Source organism: Charadrius vociferus, unplaced genomic scaffold (genome assembly GCF_000708025.1).
Source record: "Charadrius vociferus isolate BGI_N301 unplaced genomic scaffold, ASM70802v2 scaffold1044, whole genome shotgun sequence".
Taxonomy (NCBI): Eukaryota; Metazoa; Chordata; class Aves; order Charadriiformes; family Charadriidae; genus Charadrius; species Charadrius vociferus.
This window is the reverse complement of record NW_009648254.1, coordinates 1,399,057-1,418,916: the sequence shown is the minus strand read 5'-3', so window position 1 is coordinate 1,418,916 and position 19,860 is coordinate 1,399,057. Positions and strand designations below refer to the sequence as shown.

At 44.6% G+C, this 19,860-nt stretch overlaps 1 protein-coding gene across 1 annotated transcript in view; it reads right to left on the bottom strand.

The window, feature by feature from the left end:
* The window catches only part of XPO7 (exportin 7), a gene marked incomplete at its 5' end in the record, with an annotated part of 32,950 nt that extends 16,230 nt beyond the window's left edge, over positions 1–16,720 (bottom strand). Inside the window, 10 exons of the mRNA XM_009884350.1 lie at positions 1,130–1,302; positions 2,180–2,326; positions 2,563–2,682; positions 4,118–4,191; positions 4,756–4,921; positions 7,137–7,241; positions 11,633–11,698; positions 13,779–13,945; positions 14,789–14,882; positions 16,571–16,720. Coding sequence (XP_009882652.1) covers positions 1,130–1,302; positions 2,180–2,326; positions 2,563–2,682; positions 4,118–4,191; positions 4,756–4,921; positions 7,137–7,241; positions 11,633–11,698; positions 13,779–13,945; positions 14,789–14,882; positions 16,571–16,720 — 1,262 coding nt within the window. The remainder of the gene's footprint in view (positions 1–1,129; positions 1,303–2,179; positions 2,327–2,562; positions 2,683–4,117; positions 4,192–4,755; positions 4,922–7,136; positions 7,242–11,632; positions 11,699–13,778; positions 13,946–14,788; positions 14,883–16,570) is intronic.
* Positions 16,721–19,860: the final 3,140 nt, after the last annotated feature.

Here is a 19,860-nt window from a genome sequence, read left to right as displayed (position 1 = left end):
CAGGTGGAAAGGCCATCAGGCCCCAGGATGAGTAAGCTCTTCTTACGTCTTTAACATTTATCCAGGTCTTTGAACAGTGTCAAGAACAAGGTCTCTGTCTGGTTGTCTTTGTATAACAAAGCTTGCCATCTTTCTCAATGTTTTAGTTGCCTTTTCTTTTAAATACACTAACCTCAACACTAAGTTTATCGCAAACTCCACAACTAGCTAAACCTGCTGTTCCTCCCTTGCATTGCTAGATACCTAAAAAGGGGATAAGCTGATCAGTCTTCCTGGAGAGGCATCATTTTTCTATATTTGACCATTTGTTTTCATCAAATACAAACAGACATAAGGTGGAATTCATCCCACACAAATTCAGGCACTGCAAAAGAGTCCTGTAGGCTGCCCCTACACTCAAAGGAAGAAGAAAAGAAAAAAAAAAAGGACACTTTTGGATATAATTTGTGCCATCCTACAGCAGAGATCTAAAAATTAAGTGAATCACACTTTGCATACTTATTGACCTCTGCTACGAGGGCAATTCAGCGTGTAAATGGTATGCTGTGGATATATTCACAGAATCACAGAATGGTGAGGGTTGGAAGGGACCTCTGGAGATCATCTAGTCCAACCCTCCTGCCAGAGCAGGGTCACCTACAGCACGTTGCACAGGACAGCGTCCAGGCGGGTTTGGGATGTCTCCAGAGTGGGAGACTCCACCACCTCTCTGGGCAGCCTGTTCCAGTGCTCCACTACCCTCAAAGTAAAGAAGTTCCTTCTCATGTTAAGATGGAACTTCCTATGTTCAAGTTTATGCCCATTACCCCTCGTCCTATATGATGCCAGGTAAAATGAATTCTACCCATAACGTGTCGGAGACCACTCAGGTCGATCTCAGCCATTTGAGAGTGAGCAAGGTCTAAAAAAAAAAACCCAAACCCAGTGTAAAAAAAAAATAATCTCTTTTTTATATGAGACAGAATATGCGATTTAGGTAAGCCTCCCTTAGAAATCCTTCGGTGACTCACCAAACTTCCCGCTGTCGTGGCCATTTTAAAAAGCAAACTCGGAAGACATACAGGCTAGAGCCTTCTGCGGTAGACTCCGGTGCCAAGCCGGAGCGCTGCCATCTCTCTGCTTTCCTTACCTCAGTATGATGTGCACAGATTCCAGCCTGGACGTGATGTAAGCTTTTGTGACTTCTGGCGTGTACGTTTCGAGCATGTGAGGCTCGGTGGCTTTAACGTAGGGCACTGATGCAGCCAGCCGCTGCCACAAGCTTAGGAGATAGTGAACGCTGTTCGGCGCAAACTCCCAGTGCTACCAGGAGCCAAGAGAAAGAAGAGGAAAGGAAACCAGCGAGTTATGGCCTTGATTGTTTCACCCATATTATTTTGACTCATGTAGCACTAGATACGGCAACGCAGAAGCGCTTTAATGATCCGGTTGCCAATTTTAACAATGATTTTCAGTTCACACCTGAATTCAGTGGGCATTATCAGCATTCAGTAAAGACTGAAAGATAATCCCAAGTTATTTTTTTATATTATGTATATATGTATATATACATGCCACGTGTACTTGTATTTATATTGTTTTATATTATTGGCTGCGTAGCTGAGCCAAAGCCTTTGGTCCCAAACTACTGCCGAGCTCATACTATAGCACGCTGCAGACAGCTCCCCAAACAGAATGTGCAGTTTAAAGCTGTTTTCCAGATAAATATAAAAATTTAACAGAGGCATTATGTAAGCTATACAAATTTTTTAACCGTATTCTATGCACGGGTATAGTTACAAGCTGTGTACCAGTGGAAAACTGGTTGGGAACATGGCATGATATTCATATTACTAGCAATCCTCGCAACTGCATTTTAATAGTGAAGTGATACATAATTCTAAAAATAAGCCTTATTTAACAAGGTGGTTTTTTTATCCCCCTGCTAGGACATGGAAAGACTCTGGAGGCATAGCAACCCTGCCTTCCCCCACATACTGCTCCTGTTCCATTCAGTAGGAATTCACAGAATCATCAATGCTACACTGCAGGATTCTGTCACAGAGTCTGCAGGGGTTTTTGGTAAAAATAACATACAGCAAATTAAGGGGCAAAGAACAGACAAGAGGGTTATAATTTTGTTTCAAGAGAAGAAAAGGGGCATAAACACCCATCGAGGGTAAGTAAAACCACTTTGTACCTGCAGGCTGGTCACGGTGAAGTTGGCAATGAGTCGGATGACCTCGGGGTAGTTCTCCACCTTCACCAGCTCTCCCAGCTGGTAATTGCTTTTCAATCGGGCCAGCAATCGGCAGAACTCATGGTAGTTATTTGGGTCTGACAGACTCTGAGAGGAGAAAAAGAGGAGAAGAATTGAGAAACAGCACTGCTCCACAACACATGGAAGCCAGCTACAAGAGGCGCAGATTTATGGTGGAACGGTAGGAAAAGGAAGAGAGCAGCAAGATGTTGCTCCCCTCTCCCCAGTGCCACAAGTGGGACATTAGAAAGTATTTTTGGCAAAGAAATTTGATGCAGAGGAAGCAGAGACACAATTCCACTGACTGCATCTGAAATACTCACCTGTGGGTTTTCCAGTATTCGTTTAACTCCATCAACGAGATGAGATAAAAACTTTGCTCTTTCCGCATTGTTGAAGAGGGATCTGCGTACAGAGGCTATCTGCACTAAGCAGGATAAAACCTAAAGGGGGCAAAGAGAATAACCAGAAAGGGAGGGATTAGAACAATAAAATGAACAGCACGTTTCCTTTTCACGACGCAACAAATCATTTAAGCCTGATGCTCCTTTGCATGCTACACAACAGCTCCTTCACTTCAAAAGAGGATTTGAGACTACAGCCATCATCTTTGCAATTCTGCGTAGTCTATGTCAAAGTGTAGAAGCAAATTACAGCAGGGATAAAAACCCCATCTCCCAAAGGAACAACATCTCCATCCTGACAGTGAAAGATGCGTTCCAAACTCTGCTCGCAAAAATGCTGGGATTTCTTCAGATGGAGAACACAGATCACGTAAGACTGAAAATACACTAGGACTGCCTGGGAAAGCTGGTAAACATTACACAGACTTGGAGAAGTAGCGCAGAAGATGGAAGACTGGCAAGAAAGAAAAAATAAAAAAAAAATGGTTTTAACCCAAATCTCTGAAATTTAAATGGGAGAGTAAATTCCCAAGCTGCAGGTGCCGTAGTAGCAGGCTGGTGAGGAGGGTTTGGAAGAGCAGCAGCAGTCAGCTCTGAGTACCACCCTGCAGTCCCCATCCCCTCTGACCAGTGTAAGGACTACGGGCTCAGCTGCTAAGTCTCTCATTCTTGCTGGTGCTTACGCTTCCTGATCAAAGAGGCAGGACAATTAAAGGCGTAATTGCTTCAGATTTCTATTCAGTAACAACAAAAAAAAAAAAAAGAATCTCACACTGTTAAAATCTCTCATGAATATTTGAGGCTCTAAATTCAGAATTAGCAAGTAACCCTTCAACATAATGAACAGTGCTGAGAGTCCCAGCGGAAAAAGTACTTCTGAAGGACCCTTCCCTCCCTAGCCAAAGGGCATGTTTTCATTGTAGCATTAATTATGAAAAATATTTATCCGATAGATAAATGCCTGGCAGGCAGCTTTTTTCAAGAAGAAACAACCCAACTTTCAGTTCAGTTGTGCTATTGGCCATTTCATCCAACTGGGACATGGCCTAGTTTTAAAGTGTGGAAGGAGAAATTATATTCCTCGGTTGTGCTCCCAAGACTTGTTACCTACTCGCAGTACGGTTTTAAGATCAACTCAGCACTACAGTGGAAATAACAGGAGCTACATCCCTCAAAACGGGCTGACTGGCAGAGCGAGCAGGCAGACGCTAAGCTACGTAAGGACGCAGCGGTAGTCAGACTTCCAGCAAACAAGCTGCTCTTAGGTCCAATCCAAAACCTGCAGATGCATTGAAATTATCGGCAGCTGCACCGGACCGACCTCCCCTTTGTCGCCACAGCCCAGGGCAGTGCCATCGCAGCAAAGGCAGCTGTCTGAAGGCAGCCTGCGGCATTTTGACCAACAGTAAGTCTCCCAGACAAATCCTACACCTTCTGGTAGCGGAGTCTGTAAAGAGAATAAAACTAAACTTACCAGAGGAGAAAACGAAGGAGGGATGGAATGATAAAGATCAAAAAACAACTGAAGGGTCGAAGAATCCAAGAATGCTGAAACAGAATAGAGGATTTTACTGAGAACAGCTCCATTTACTGCTTTCCATAGGTCTAACGCTTATCTTATCAACAATGGCACGTGTACTCGTCACGTGAAGTACCGCACTACAGGAAAATTTCCAAACGATTTCACATTTTTACACAATTGCCTTTCCCAGAAATAAAGCAAACGCACTGGTACTCGGTACTAAGACAAAATTACAGGAAAATATTTTAAGAACGGGATCTGTGAAACTGCCTGCAAAATGACGGGTGAGAACAGCAAGGATGTTGAGGACAGGTGCTGAGCTATTTGTTATTTATTTTTTTAAAAAAACCAACTTACTGGTTCTTGAATTGGCAGGTGTAAGACCGAAAGGGTAGAGGAGTGTTTTTATAGCTCAGGACAGCCGACCCAAGGGCAGGTCACATTTGTAATCGCGCTAAGGAAAGGCTGGAATTTACATCTGGCATTGCATGCAAAAGTTTTATTTGTTAAGCGCAGAGAGGGCTTTAGGAAGTCGCCCATGCTTTCAGCTGGTATGCGGTAGATGAGCCCTCTTCCTCCAGCAAGATTACCTGATCTCCAACTGGTTGGGATCTGCACAGTGCAAAGATCATCTGAGGACTCGTCTGTCGATGTGCCAATGAAATCAAAGTTCAGGCAATTATGCGTGAGCTTAAGAAGCTGCATGAGCAGACCATGCTGGCTTTCATCATTCAGATTCAGGTTCTTCCCAGAAGCCTATAAAACACATCGGATTAAAAAAGTAAAAAGGAAAAAAAAAAATAATCAAGGTGACAGCTGAGTTTGAGGCAGTAATTCAACTTTAAACAGCGTGTCGCAATCATAAGGATGACATGCCACAAGCACCAATCCCAGCCATCAAGCGCTTCCACAGACAGCGTGTGTATTTACATGCTTTACACAAGATGGATAAATAGACAGTGCTTTCTTTTTCACTCGGCTTGTACCACACAGGAGAAAAGCAGCCAGGCTTGCCAGCTTGCAATTATGCTGTGAGATCCTGGAGATAAGGAAGTTCTTATTAAGGTTAAACACAAGAATACATTTTCTGCCTGACAAGCACTTAGCAGCAGGGAATCTTGTTGCTCCACCTAACCCTCATATGGAAATGAGCGCATTCCCCTTTCTTGCACAGATGATCTGTATAAACCGTGCTCCAGTTACAACGCTCTGCTATGGGAAGGGAAAACATGGACACTCTCGAGTAACACAAAGAACGCGATGGACACGAAATGCTACGTCATTTCACTGCAGTTTAAATGTAGCGCTCAGGTCTGTACTCCAGGGACAGCCTGTCTATCCTCCGCATTATCGCTCTGTACTAAAAGAAAACTAGCTTCTTCCAGCTTAAGTCTATTGCAAATAACACGGTGCTGATGCTGCCAAGGCCAGTGGTCGCCGGAACGTCTTCCTCACTCTCTCAACTGTATCACAAAGACACATTCTTCTGGGGCTGCCCAAATGCCCCGTTTTACAGATGTGGATACAGACGTTGAGGGTTGGTTTCTCGCAACCCAACCCTCCCCACTCGAATGGATCACCTTGGAAACTTCTGCTTTACATACAGAAGCTTGAGACAGCTACTATTAGACAAAAAAAAAAAAAGACATAACTTGGGTAGTAGGTGCTTAATCACAGGAAAACAATGACATCACATGAGACAACAGAAAACATTCCAGCCTGTCTTAAACCCCATCATCCCAAGAAAGAAAAGCGAGATGATTAGGAGCTAGGGAAGAAAACCAGAGGCTTCCTCCTGAGACAAGCTGTGTCTTTCTAGTCTTTAAGTCCCCATGGTCATGCAGCAGCAGTAGCGTGGGCAGCAGCTCAGCCAGAGCTCCACGGACAGGGCAGCAGTAAGAGCGCAGTCCTGGGGACAGCCGGTTAACGCGCTCCGGGTTACGCCTCCGGGCTGAGTACCAGCGCTTGCTGAAATTTCCCCAACGAGTCTGAGCAGTTATAAGGACCCTGTCCTGCCTGCACCTCCCCACCTGCACCTCCTCTTTTCACAAAACTGGAGGAATCCTTTGATTTCTGAGACCTCCAATTGACCATCAAATGCCCCTGAAAGAAGCCAACGAATTCAAAAGCTACCAGAGCTGTTGTGGTCCAGGAGGATGGGTGCATGGGAAAGGAAGACTAGCATAATTGTACAAATCTTGCTTCCTTTAGAAAGCAGGAGGAGAAAAAAAGATCAAACTACACCCACGTACCCACCTTTATTACTGACAGAACCAGAGCTGCTCATTTTGAAATATCTTTAAAATAAAATTTCTTTTCCACTCTTTGTGCTATTTGTCAACTTTGACACTTCACTCAGCTGGAAGGATAAAAGTTAACCTAATCAAATCTGTGCTGCTGCTGCTCAGTTTATTGGGGCAGACTTTCTCCTAAAGGGCTATCCTTGAAGGCACCATCAGACTCCAGATTAGTTTTTTAGAAAAGGAACCTGATACAGAATCAAGAATTTTCTTCAGGATAAAAGCCAACCCTACGAGCACAGCATTGCTGCCTTGTCCCAAGGTAAGTATTTTTAAAGCAAGTTAACTCACATGTGGTAATTAGCACAAAATAAAAACCTGGAGAACACAAGACAGTCTGATATTTAAAATGTAAAATAAAAATATCTCTTTCCTGATGCTTTAAGACAGGAAAGTTTAACCTGAGCCTCATGGTCCAGGCACAGGCATTCAATCAAGATTGTTGAAAAGAGTTATATTGCTGTATGTGTCATTCTTTTTTTTTTTTTTTCTTTTTTTGCCTCTCCTTAATACAAACCTAAGTCAAAGCTTTTCTGAAACACAAATCCAGAACACAGCTTTTAGAACAAAAGCACTCATTCCAGGAGAGTTACATCAGAGGCAACTTCAGCCCAAAGTCTGTTGCCACAACATACAGCCCCGAGAGAGATGACAACCGACGGTTTCCTTACCTGTTTCAGTAAATTGCATGACAGCGTGAAAATATCAAACAAGGATGAATCTCGGAAGGACGAGGCTATCTTCCTGTGCTTGGTCAGTGGATGAGTAGTATCCGCCTGAGCAGAGAGAAAACCAGTGCTTAGGACTGATGGGCAGAGGTGGAACGAGAGCAGCAGAACCTGGAGGAACCCTGTTGTGCAGCGGGACATCAAGGTTTCCCTCCCCAGAGCAACGTTACACCGGCTGGGGAAACCCGGGGGATGCACTGCCGCTGCAGTATGTGCTGCTACCGCAGAACAGTGTCTCTTCCGCAGATAAAACCGTCGTGCCGGCTGATGACAGGACTTTCCACCTACAATACTTACAAATGCAGTCTCACCGGAGCCCTGCCAGGAAGCAGGGTTGGGGTTACTCTCAAGTTCATTTAAATCTCTTCCAAAGCAGGATCAACAGCAGTTATTTTCAACAGCGCTTCAGTCATTTTAGAAACGTCAACGCTGCTTTCTAAAGTGCTCCGAACTCCTAAGGAGTTAAATCCTACCTGAAGCCGCTGGGCAGACACATGGTCAACTACCAGCAATTATAATTCCCCTCCTGAACCTGCGCAGATGAGAAGAAAACTAGAAGGAGAGTTAACCAGTGACAGCCAGTTTGAACTTTGCTGTATCTGTTACAAACTCCAGTTCTGGATCTCTCACTGTATCAGAATAAGAAGCTGACAGACGACCTAAGAGGCAAATACACACATATTGCTTTATACTGGATAAGTGTCTCCAACTGATTCAACCAACGCGCTCTAGCACGGGCGAACGGCAGCGCGGGTTACGTCGCTTTGCAGAGTACTTTCTAGGAAGGGAAGAAAAGTGACGTGACACTTCACATCTTTGCCACTTATTGGAACGCTGGCTGGCAAAATTCCTCTTGCCCGGGATGTGTTATTTGATGGGCAGCTGGTTATCACAGCGCATCCGAGATGGAGCCTCACTGCAGCCCCGCGCAGAGGCACACAACTTGAATCTCCGTTTCTTTTATGCTTTTGTTACTATACCTCTTTTAACCTTAAATATGCACGTATCTCATCCCGTATTCACAGAATTCACAGAATTGTTAGGGTTGGAAGGGACCTCTGGAGATCATCTAGTCCAACCCCCCTGCCAGAGCAGGGTCACCTACAGCACGTTGCACAGGACAGCGTCCAGGCGGGTTTTGAATGTCTCCAGAGTGGGAGACTCCCCCACCTCTCTGGGCAGCCTGTGCCAGTGCTCCACTACCCTCAAAGTAAAGAAGTTCCTTCTCATGTTAAGATGGAACTTCCTATGTTCAAGTTTATGCCCATTACCCCTCGTCCTATCACTGGGCGCCACTGAAAAAAGACTACTCCCATCCCCCTGGCATCCTCCCGTTAAGTATTTGTATGTATTAATAAGATCCCCCCTCAGTCTTCTTTTCTCTAGACTAAAGAGACCCAAGTCCCTCAGCCTTTCCTCATAAGAAAGGTGCTCCAGTCCCCTAATCATCTTTGTTGCCCTTTGCTGGACCCTCTCCAGCAGTTCCCTGTCTTTCTTGAACTGGGGAGCCCAGAACTGGACACAGTACTCCAGATGCGGTCTCACCAGGGCAGAGTAGAGGGGGAGGATGACCTCCCTCGACCTGCTGGCCACACTCTTCTTGATGCACCCCAGGATGCCATTCGCCTTCTTGGCCGCCAGGGCACATTGCTGGCTCATGGTCATCCTGTTGTCCACCAGGACTCCCAGGTCCCTCTCCACAGAGCTGCTCTCCAGGAGGTCAGCCCCCAACCTGTACTGGTGCAGGGGGTTATTCCTCCCCAGGTGCAGTACCCTACACTTACCCTTGTTGAACTTCATAAGGTTTCTTTCTGCCCAACTCTCCAGCCTGGCGAGGTCACGCTGTAAGGCAGCACAGCCTTCTGGCGTGTCAGCCACTCCTCCCAGTTTTGTGTCATCAGCAAACTTGCTGATGGTACACTCTATCCCTTCATCCAGATCATTGATGAATGTGTTGAACAAAACTGGGCCCAGTACTGACCCCTGAGGGACACCACTTGTTACTAACCTCCAACTAGACTCTGCACCTCCAACTAGACTCTGCACCTCCAACTAGACTCCGTATTGCAGGAACCAGTACAGATCTAACCACTGCAGACCTCAATTCAGCGTACTAACCTTCACAATGACCCCATGGATGATGCCAACGCTCTTGTCTCGTATATTATAGGCGAGAAAGAGAAGCCCTGCATCACCCGGTAGTCGGTGGCAGATCAGAACTGGACTTAAATTTCTCAGGTGCTCGAACAACTGAACTATCGTTCCTCAGCTCATGCTAGTAGAATTCAGGGTCTTTAAGAAAATGAGCATTATTTACTCTTTCCATGGTTATTATGAATCTGATGTATTTCTGGGCTTGTGGCAAATGAGCATTTCCTTTTTTGTCACTACGAGGTCAGGTGGCTTAAATCAGTGAACTCCTACAATCCAGTGGATACTCGGTACCTCCGGGCAAGCCTGTGCAGTACTTACAGGATGAAAACTGATACTTCAAAACAGTTACTAGCAGTCTATTTTATTTGTACTGTGAGCTTTTGGAACAAAGGCTTTAGCAAACACAGCTCTAGAAACTTCGGCTCTCGTGCAACGTCGTTGGAAGTTTAAATAGTTATTAAAAAAAGCCTGAAGAGAAGCCCCAGAAGGGGGTTCTGGGTGGTTTTTTGCTACATACATGCACTTGACCCCACTGCGATGAGTGGGCACGTTGGCAGATTTATTATTTTGCAAATAATGGCAGTTTTAGACTTTCCAAGATGAGTCACTGACTCCAGCCCTGTGCAATTGCTGACGCAAAGCAAATTTAGGAATGAGTAGTAAACTGAGGCAGACTTAATACCCAAGATATCAGGAAGAGATTTTTGATTAAAGTGTTTAACTTCGTTGCTTATTTTAGTATCAAGCTGTAGAGACTCTGGAACTGGGACGGGTGATAGTTTCTGTCCTGACCATTCTCCCGCCAGCAGAAGCTGCAGCCCGGCACGAAGATGCGGACAGACACGTACTAATTTAGAGAGGTACACAGATTTGCTTGCGTCCTTCATGCAAGTGAAGTGAAGGACCAGCCCTCTGTGGAGATGGAGTTAGGATTGTGCAAAAGTCTGGGCAAGGAAGCGGTAACCGTAACGAGACATGGCTCAGGAGTTCGGAAGAGAACTATGGGTTAGGATTTACGGATCAGGCCAGGCTTGAAGAATCCAAGTGAATTTGGGGTCTGAAATGGATACAGAAGCCCTTCGGATTACAGCACAGGGCTCGGGAAGTTCAGAAGTGCTGAACTTCATCAAGTCCACCAGAAGAAATCGGTGCTTTGCCCTGGCCAGGACAAAACCTTCTCCTCCGTTTCCAGTTCTGAAAACAATTTGTGATCATCCTTCAAATCCCACTCAAGAATCTCTGTTCCAGTGCCTGGATTAGTCAATATACCAGCAAAAAGGAAAGGTTAGTTTCCTAAGCAAGATATAAAAATCAAACCAACTTAGTTATTCCAAGTCCTCTTACCAAATCAGAGACATTTATACACATGGGAACTCTCACGCTGCCTTAGGACAGTGGTAGCCATCAATGGTGCTACAGCAAAGTCTGCCTGACCGATTAGGAAAAGGATGCAAGTTTGGATGGCACCAAGTAAAGCCACTTGTTCCGGCTTTCAACATAAATACCGAGAGGCAGCATAACGTCAGAGGGCTCTACAACCCACTGAACTAACTAACCTGGAAGGACTTCTGCATCAACACCTTGCTGCAGCAGGCACGACTGCGTGCCATGCCAGAGCACCATGGACTTGGTGTGCCCATTGCTTCTCCTGCTGGTCACTGGGGGCCAGGGCTATGTAAGGCACAAGGCACTCAGCCCCGATAAACCGGCAGAATTTGAGAACTCCCTGCTGGGAACACTACGAAATTTAGTACGGAATGAAAAGGACGCTTTAAAAATCTACGCAATTTGAGAAATCCTCTTTGTTTGATCTCCCCGGTCAATACGGCGGAGGGCATGCTCCATTCGCTTCTTGGCACAGGAATGCTGTAAGCTGAAACCACGCAGAGGGACGGACAGCAGAAGGTGCCAGGGATGTCCTCACCCTCGGGGCTCTGCCCTCGCTAGGTAGGCTCGGCTGGTTGCTTAGCATTCCTCTTGCCTTTTTCATCTCAGAAAATTAAATCAAAATATGAAAGAAGATGGAAGATGCCAGTGAAACAAAACAATTCCTCAGGACAAGGGCGTTTCAGCATCTTACCAGAAAAGCACATGACTGTGTAAAAATAATAAAAAAAAAAAAGAAGGAAAAACCACACCCACCACGCAACACCCCCCCACACACCCAAAAAAAAAACCAAACCAAACAAGCAAAAAACCCCAAACAATGCACAGACACACAGCAGGACACAATATGAATGAGAAAATTGGACACTTACTTCACTGAGGAAGGCTGTAGCACTTACTTGATTAATTTCATTAGTTAGTTGGGACAGGATTGTCACTCCTATGATGCAGTGCTCTACACTATCCTGAGGAAGGAAAGGGGGACAGGGAAAGCAGTTAGCGGTGCCAGGATGTTTCTATTAAGCTTCACGGTCATTCAAAGGCCTTTCTGCTTGGAAGACTTCTAGACGTGTTTGTCTAGAAAAGCTTTACCTTTGTAGTGTTGCAACTGGAAAAAAGCCCGTGAGCGATACCAAGCACAGAATGTAAAATGTGCTTTTACAATACTTGATGTCGTTTAACAACGCAAAGCATTCTAAAGAGTTTGGTAAGGCGAGCTAATCAAAATAGGCTCCTTTTATTTAATAATTTAATCAACATTTTTGTGTTATGCCCTAACTCTGAACAGACTTCTTTCGATTTTACTTTTTTCTTAAATCAGTTTGTTTAATTTTAACAGAGGCCGCGGTAAAGCAGGCAGAAATTCCTGCAACATCAGAACGAGTATTAAAGTTGCCAGATGAAAACTCTGCCTCTTTTAAAACTACAGACCCTGAACAACATGAGTAGCAGCTGACCAAGTTTCTCCGCACACCGGCCCCGGGGCCCTCCTGCCAAGAAGGACAGGCTATCTCCCCGTGAAGGCAGTCCATTCTTCACAGCCTGTTCAGCCTCTGGCTGCACTTGAGACTGCCAACAAGGGGCCAATTGTGAAATAAGTCCGTTACAGATACCTCTTCACTAGGAACGGTAATCCATTTATCAAATGATTTAAGAGAAACGACCTGTATTGTTCCTTTGCCCCACTTTCTGTGCTGCAACTGATAAATGTTGCCTTTTTCCTAGCTCCACCTTGGTTAGCACCTTCTGCACAAATCTCCAGCTTCAAAGACTGAACTCATCTGCAGTAGAGAAATTCAAGCGTATTTAGGCTCGGGACCTCGGCCGCTTCTTTACTGGAGCCATCTCTTCATGACAGGCTCAGTATTTACATGATAACATCTAGACAGAAGCCACTGGAAAACCTGCAGCCTCCTGTACACTTTAGCAGCCAGAACAGGTAACTCGAGCAAACGGGAACAGACCATCTCAAACTGAACACAGCAAGCAGATACTCGCACCATTTAATTAAGTTCCTGATTAAAAAGCACACATTCCCGATGCCATGAGCCAGCAGAAGGACCTAGCTCTGATAATTTCACCTAAGAGCACCTGCAAACTATTTGGGACAGAGTTACCAGCCCAGAAGGGAACGTGATCTTTAAATTACTTAACATTTTCTAGATCCTACTTCATTTCAGACATCTGTAAATGCCTAAAATAATAGTAGTTAGCCTATTTTCTGAATGCCCACACTCCACCACTCCAGAATTAAAGGCTTGTACACGTTACATCTCCTCTTCCACACTGGGAAGGATTTCTGGTCATTTTGATCTCTTCTATTGTCTTCCTCCAACTTTTGATTTTGAGACAAATTTCAGAGCAAGTCAGTCAGCATTCATAGTGTTACAGGATCTACTGATCTCTCTGGGAGGAAGTTTCAGTTTGGAGAGAGCTGTTGATAAAAACGCAACCTTCTACCTATGCAGTCTTTTGGGTTGGAACGAAACCCTATACCGCGGTGACAGCACGTACATTTATGAAACAAGTCAGGACTTCTAAAGAAAACTGTTAACAATAACGTTTGTGGAACGGGCTAGCTTTAAGCTACGTTTTGTTATGATAACTCAGTTAAATATCAAACGTGACTTCCATGGCTGTATCACCCATGCAGAGAATGAAAGCAAGTGAAGCACAGCACATATTTCCCTCGTAGACAATACCCACACGCGTTTACCGTTTTGCACTAATCAGCACGGCGTATTTAAGCTTGGGAGCTTGAAAGAAGAATTGTGCAACTGGAACACCAAGAGACTTGTCTTACCATCGAATACTAACGGCAGCAGTTTCCAGAAATGAATCCCTGCCCTGCCAAACTTTAAATTATAAAAAAAACTGATCCATCCTGCCGGTTGTGAGCTGCTTAGCCTTGGTAGTCACTATTCAATCAACAAACGCACCGATGGAAGACTGGACAGATGACACTAAGGTGCAAAACAACAACTAAAAACGCACGGACTTCCAAATCCCACATGGTGTGCATTCATCTTCATCAACAAATCTGACCTGTAAAAACCTTGTGACATCTGTGATCACGTTCCTGAAGACATATTCATCCTTCTGACAGTCAAACCAGCCCAACTTTGTGATCCTCGCATATAACTGGATTAGTGCTTGTGTGACAAACGTTGCCAACTTTGGCCGAGTGGCAAGGTAGTTGAGCACATAGTTCCCTGAAACACAGAGAAGAGGAGGTGTATCTGTAGACAAAATCCCGGCAGATGGAGCCGAGATGGTAACACTGATAGGAAAAAGCATCTTTTTGAAAGATGTTTAACAGAAAAAAAAATAATAAAATCAGCACAGTAGTGGGTTAGATACAAATGTTGACCTTCTACTCGTGCCTTTAACATACTAAACCTGTGGAACAGATCTGGAAAGCGGTTAGAGACTGGCGAGAGTTCCTCCCCACAAGCCTAACTTGTTTTGTACTATCAGATTAAGTCCAAGCCTCTGTCAGCACACGGAAATAGCAAGAAAAGCTGAAAATATTTCAAGACCTTTCCTCGGGGATGATCAGCTACCGCATCATTTGTAAAAAAGAAAGCGGACTGAATGGCATTCAGACTCCTTCCTCGGAGGAAAGGAAGTATCAGCCTTTCTCCAGGAAAGAGCACTGTCACAGACTGACTGCTCCCTTAGGAGATACTCTCAATGATATTTCAGAGAGCCATAAAGGATTTTCAGTTTTGAAAGCATGTCCTCAAAAGAGGCAAGCGCCATGCGTATTTTACACTCCCCCCGAAAAATTTATCAAATGCAACTCATTTATTCACAAGACCACAGAGTTGTCGTTCGCTTCCACCTGGAAAAAAATCCGTATATTTAGCCTTCAACTCTGTTAGCTAACGATATAGGTGAAGGTGCCATCTAAGAGAAACTTTTCCTCGCCTTTTGGGCATCCTGTACCTTAGGATAAGCATAGTAGCTTGCAGAAAACCTCCCAGCCGTGGATGAAAGTCCGCATGACAAACGTTCACATTAGTTTGGTTAGAAAAATCAAATCTTGTACTTACGAATATCTATTCGTTGTTCCAACGGTAAAGGGTTGTTTGTGCGTGACACGAGTTTTGTAAGGCATGTAGCTGCCAATAACTGGGAGTAGGATGACTGTAAGGAAAAAACAACCAAAACATAAGCAGAAGTTTACCGCACACCGCAGAAGATCAAGCAGCAATGCTGGATTTTAAGCTAATTGCTCTCTGGAAATTTGAGTTTAAAGCATTAATTTAATTGGTAAGTCTAAATACTCTACATAGCATTTATTCCATGGTTTTTGGGACACTAAAGTAAACCAGATACTTGAAGAAAGTGTTTAAGGAAGAAAGGAAAAGCTTTTAAAGAGCAGAAGACAACGGAACCACCTCTGAAGGCAGGAGTAAAACCGCAAACATAGTCAAACTGCATGAAGTTACCTTAAACACCATGCCTGAAAAAGACAATTAGCCCTCTGAGCCACAGGAGTACGTTACTATACATTAAGAAGCACTTACAACTTCCACTTTATTACTAACCGCAGGTTAAATTTTTTTCTTACAGAACAGCATACAGATCACTGAACTGTAATCTAATTCAGGGACACAAATGATGGCATTCAACCACCTAAAACCTCTGGCTGCACCCAATTCCATAAATTACAGCCAGGGAAATGACAAGCATTTTGCATGCTAATTTCTGTAATATATAGTGCAGTGGAAAGCTTAGTATCCAAGACGCAGGAAAGCTATTTATTCCAACATTCCCAAGGAGAGTCGGCTATAAAGTGAGTCAGATCCCAAACTGAACAAAAAGCCCCACAACTCTCCAGCAAGGGTCAGAGAGGCAATGGATCACACGTAGAGAACGCAACCGGGCTTTAGGAATTTTATTTAAAAAACCCCAATTATTTCTCCTCAGGTAAACCAGTTACTAGTTTCCATCAGCTTCAAATCAGTTTGTTTTGAACTCCCTGGACTTCAAATTTAACAAAAAGTTAAATAACTTGCTTTGCGTAAGTTTGCTGAGCCTGTTAAGCGTCACTCTTCTCCCTCTCCCTTCACCACCTCCTCCTCCTCCTGGAGGACTTACTCTTTACAAGAGGCTGTTTAATGTTTCCTATTTTTGTGAACAAGGCTCCAATCTGATAGATACGAAAGCTGGATTCTGCCAAAAGCCAAATCTTGCAAGATCACGTGGCAAAGCCATTTTAAACATTATTTGTGCCGATACGAAGTAAAAACCAAATGGCCACTTAAAAAAGAAGAAAGCTAAAAAAGTCAGGCAGGATTTACCGCTGCCATATTTTACATCCTTTCTGTAACACTAATTCTAAAGCACATGATCTAATTTTCCCTATTTCAAACTGCTGGATTATTAAGACAACACTATAGCAAGGGCAATTTTCCAAGGAAACATTCCAGAAGAAACACTGCTGGTTTTAGCCCATACGAACCCCTGCGCACACACCATTTTCTCCCCAAAGCCCACAGAGAGGGCACTGGTTCCCACAGTCTACGAAATACCACTGCCATAATAATGTTTTCAACTTAAAGCTCGACGTGTCTGGGTGGTAGCCTGCGAAGAATGCAGCCAGGCCCACAAGACATCAGAATTGACAAGCGTTTGTAGTACCCACTGCAGCAGCATAATTAGCCATCAGCGCCAATGCTTTTTTTGGCACAGGCTGCCCACAAACTGAGATACGTGAGAGCGTACTGGGTATGCAATGTCAACACTACATACCAGACCTCGGGGCTATTTCCCTTATCAATGCCCAAAATACCAAGATCCATTTTGGACAATTATATTGTTTTACATACACTCCCTCTTTCTAGAAGAAGCTGGCACTTGCTCAGGCAGTCTGGACTGTTGGTGAATTCAACCAAGGCTTTCTCTGCCTGGAGCCGTGTCGCAGTGTCTGTGGTCTCATACAGCTGCTTGCACAGGTTCTCTAGCTGGGCTAGGCTCTGCAACACAGGAAAACAAATCAATTAGAAACAAGAGATTTTCCAGTTTAGTTATTCAGCAGTTCAACCGAGGTTATACGTACATACACACACACACGCGACTACGCTGTTTGCGCAAAGGAAGGAAAACGCTCAACTCACAGCATGTTCTTCCATCAACTAAATGAATTTAACCTACTAAATTACCTGTACAGAAATTTCACAGCTACCTCTTACACCCGACAAAGTACCACGTTGCCTCTCCACTTTCGCCTTTCTGAACCTGAACTCAAGCACCCACTCCCAGCGTCAGCACTCCCCGAGCCCAAACACACCGCACCGTGCAGCTGATGAGGTCTGGAAAACCTCTCACAGCTTGTCCTGTAACGGTGACAATCCTAACCTGCCCATTTTAAATAGCGGAAAGCATTCTCACATCTAGTTTTTACGTTATACAGTGTCAAATCCCCAACAAACTTGGTTTATATTCCCTTTGCATTGCACCGGAACAGACTTCAGCATCCCAGGATGCTGGAAGAATCTCACGTTAAATCTTCTACGCTACACATGCCAAAAATACCTAAAGCAGAACAGAGCAAATGAAGAATGGGATGGATGCCTTTGAGCAGCGTCTCTGTGAACGCGTTCGAAGGGAAATAAAACTACCAGGCAGATTCTGTGTGCTCAAACAACTGGAAAAATATTTGCCATAAACTGTGATCCAGGCAGATGGTTTCCCCCAGTGAAATCTTAGGTGTCCTAGTTAAAAAGTGCCTTCACAGATGGATATAAATACTCCCTCAGGTTCTTACTGCTAGATTAATAAGCAGGTATTTTCTACTGCTTTAGGGCTACATTCTAAGTTTCCAGGGGTAAATCATTACAAGCATACCATAACTTTTGTGCTTTGACTTCTGCGTTTGTAAAAAGGATACCGTCCAGTTGCCTAATTTATATTTGTAGAAGAGATTGTTATGCAAAAGCCGAGTTACAGGGTCAGCCGGCGGATTCACGCACCACATCAGCACACAGCTGAACGCTTTCTTATATACAAGCGCAGCAATTCCACGCCGAAAGCACACAGAAGTTTTTGATGCTTTGTTAGTTTTTGATGCTTTGCTGCCGAGATGATCGTCAGATAGAACAGTCTTGTAAGGAAGACAGAAGGACCCACTCCAAAAATTCTCTTACCTTGTACCACATCCCAGAGCTCTGATTTATTTTAGTTTTAAAAACAACAGCCTAACGGATGATGTTGCCCTGACAGCTTTGCTACATCAGAGAAATTAGAGAACTTCGCTAGGTGCCAGTCAGCAGTTCAACATACAGTTTTGGTTTACAGAAAGCCAAAACCCAAAGACTTAAGCTCTACACAGAAAATCCTTAAAAACCTAGAACGAATATAAACCATTATTAACTATGATAAACCATATTCACTCCATTTAAGCGTTAATCATCACATGTCGTTTCTCATTACAAATCCACTTTTAGTTATTTAAAATCAGTTGGCAAAGTCTACATACAGGAAGGTGCCTGGTTATGTGCACCATCCTCAGCCCAAGGACAAAATACCATTTCCTCCAAAATCCTTGCAACCATTTATCAATTTGAAAAGCTACCACGACCCTTCAGTCCACACATGTACGACGGACCGAATCCTTGGGAAATGGCTCAGCCCGGCTCCACAGCGATGAATTGCAGCCCATAGAATGGTTAGAGTTAGAAGGGACCTTAAAGACCATCTCCTTCCAACCCCCTGCCCTGGGCAGGGCCACCTCCCCCCAGCCCAGGTTGCTCCAAGCCCCGTCCAACCTGGCCTTGAACCCCTCCAGGGATGGGGCAGCCACAGCTTCTCGGGGCAACCTGCCCCATGGGCTCTCCGCCCTCAAAGTGAACAATTTCTTCCTAATATTTAATCTCAATCCCACCTCTTCCAGTTTGAAGCCATTCCCCCTCATCCTATCACTCCGTGCCCTTGTCAAAAGTCCCCCCCAGCTCTCCCGGAGCCCCTTTAGGCACTGGAAGGGGCTCTGAGGTCTCCCCTTTTTCGCCTTCTCTTCTCCAGGCTGAACCCCCCCACCTCTCCCAGCCTGTCCTCCCAGCAGAGGGGCTCCAGCCCTTCCAGCATCTCCGGAGCCTCCCCTGGACTCGTGGTCCCTTGGATCCATGGTCCCACATCAAACTGACGATGGCTGGTCTGAAGACAGTAGTTTACAATTTCGGAAAAAAGTATCTATTTTTAAGAGTTTTACACTACCCTGCATTAATTCTTCAAGAAGTTCAGGAATGGGGTTTCCCTAGAGTCGGCTTTCTTCACGCCTCTGCGAAACGCTAATTCCCTGCGACTGTTTGGGACTCGGCAGCAATAACCACGGCTCCTTTTGTGCGACACTCGCCATGACAAACCACCCTTGTTTGTGCACAGTGCGTGATCCGTGCCAGCCTTCTTGCAGATCACAGTTAGTTAACTCCCTCGGAACCAGAGGAGACACACGACCTCCGGGACTCAAACAAAACAACTCCAAAAAGCCAACGGCACCAACCGAATCGCCCGTCTGCTGCCCAAGAGATACGGCACCATTAAGCGTCCCATTAATGACATCGCAGTCATTAAAGCACGGTTTTCCTGTGAAAAAAACCCACACAGATGGAAAAGATAGTCTAAAGTATCCGGGAGTGTGAATCCAGGAACTCAATGGGGAATAAAAGTGCACTCTACTCATGTTAGATTAAGCCAAACATCCACACCAGGTTTTAAACATATTTTTAATATTACATCTCTTATTGAACAGTGTCAGCTGTCCCAAGTGTCCCTGCCCAGACAAACCTCAAGTTAAAGTTCACTCAATCCTTTTTTCCTCGTGGTATCCCCAGATACACAGCTGCAGAGGGGGCTGTGGGATGGAGAGCACTGTAGGGCACAAGGAGAGGTACCAAAGCCAACGAGGGCAACTCAGAGGGAAAGCTGATGCGCAAACTTGTGAGTTTTCATCCATTATTTCAAGTTTGTGAATCGTCATTTTAGTTTTTTAAAGTGATGTGCTCTAATATCTGAAAAAACATTCACGATAAGCTATAATCCGACCAAATTTCTCTTTTTTAGGGCTGTCTCACCACTAAATTTCTTTGCTCCCCTTGTGCCCTTACTCGATTATCTGTCACAC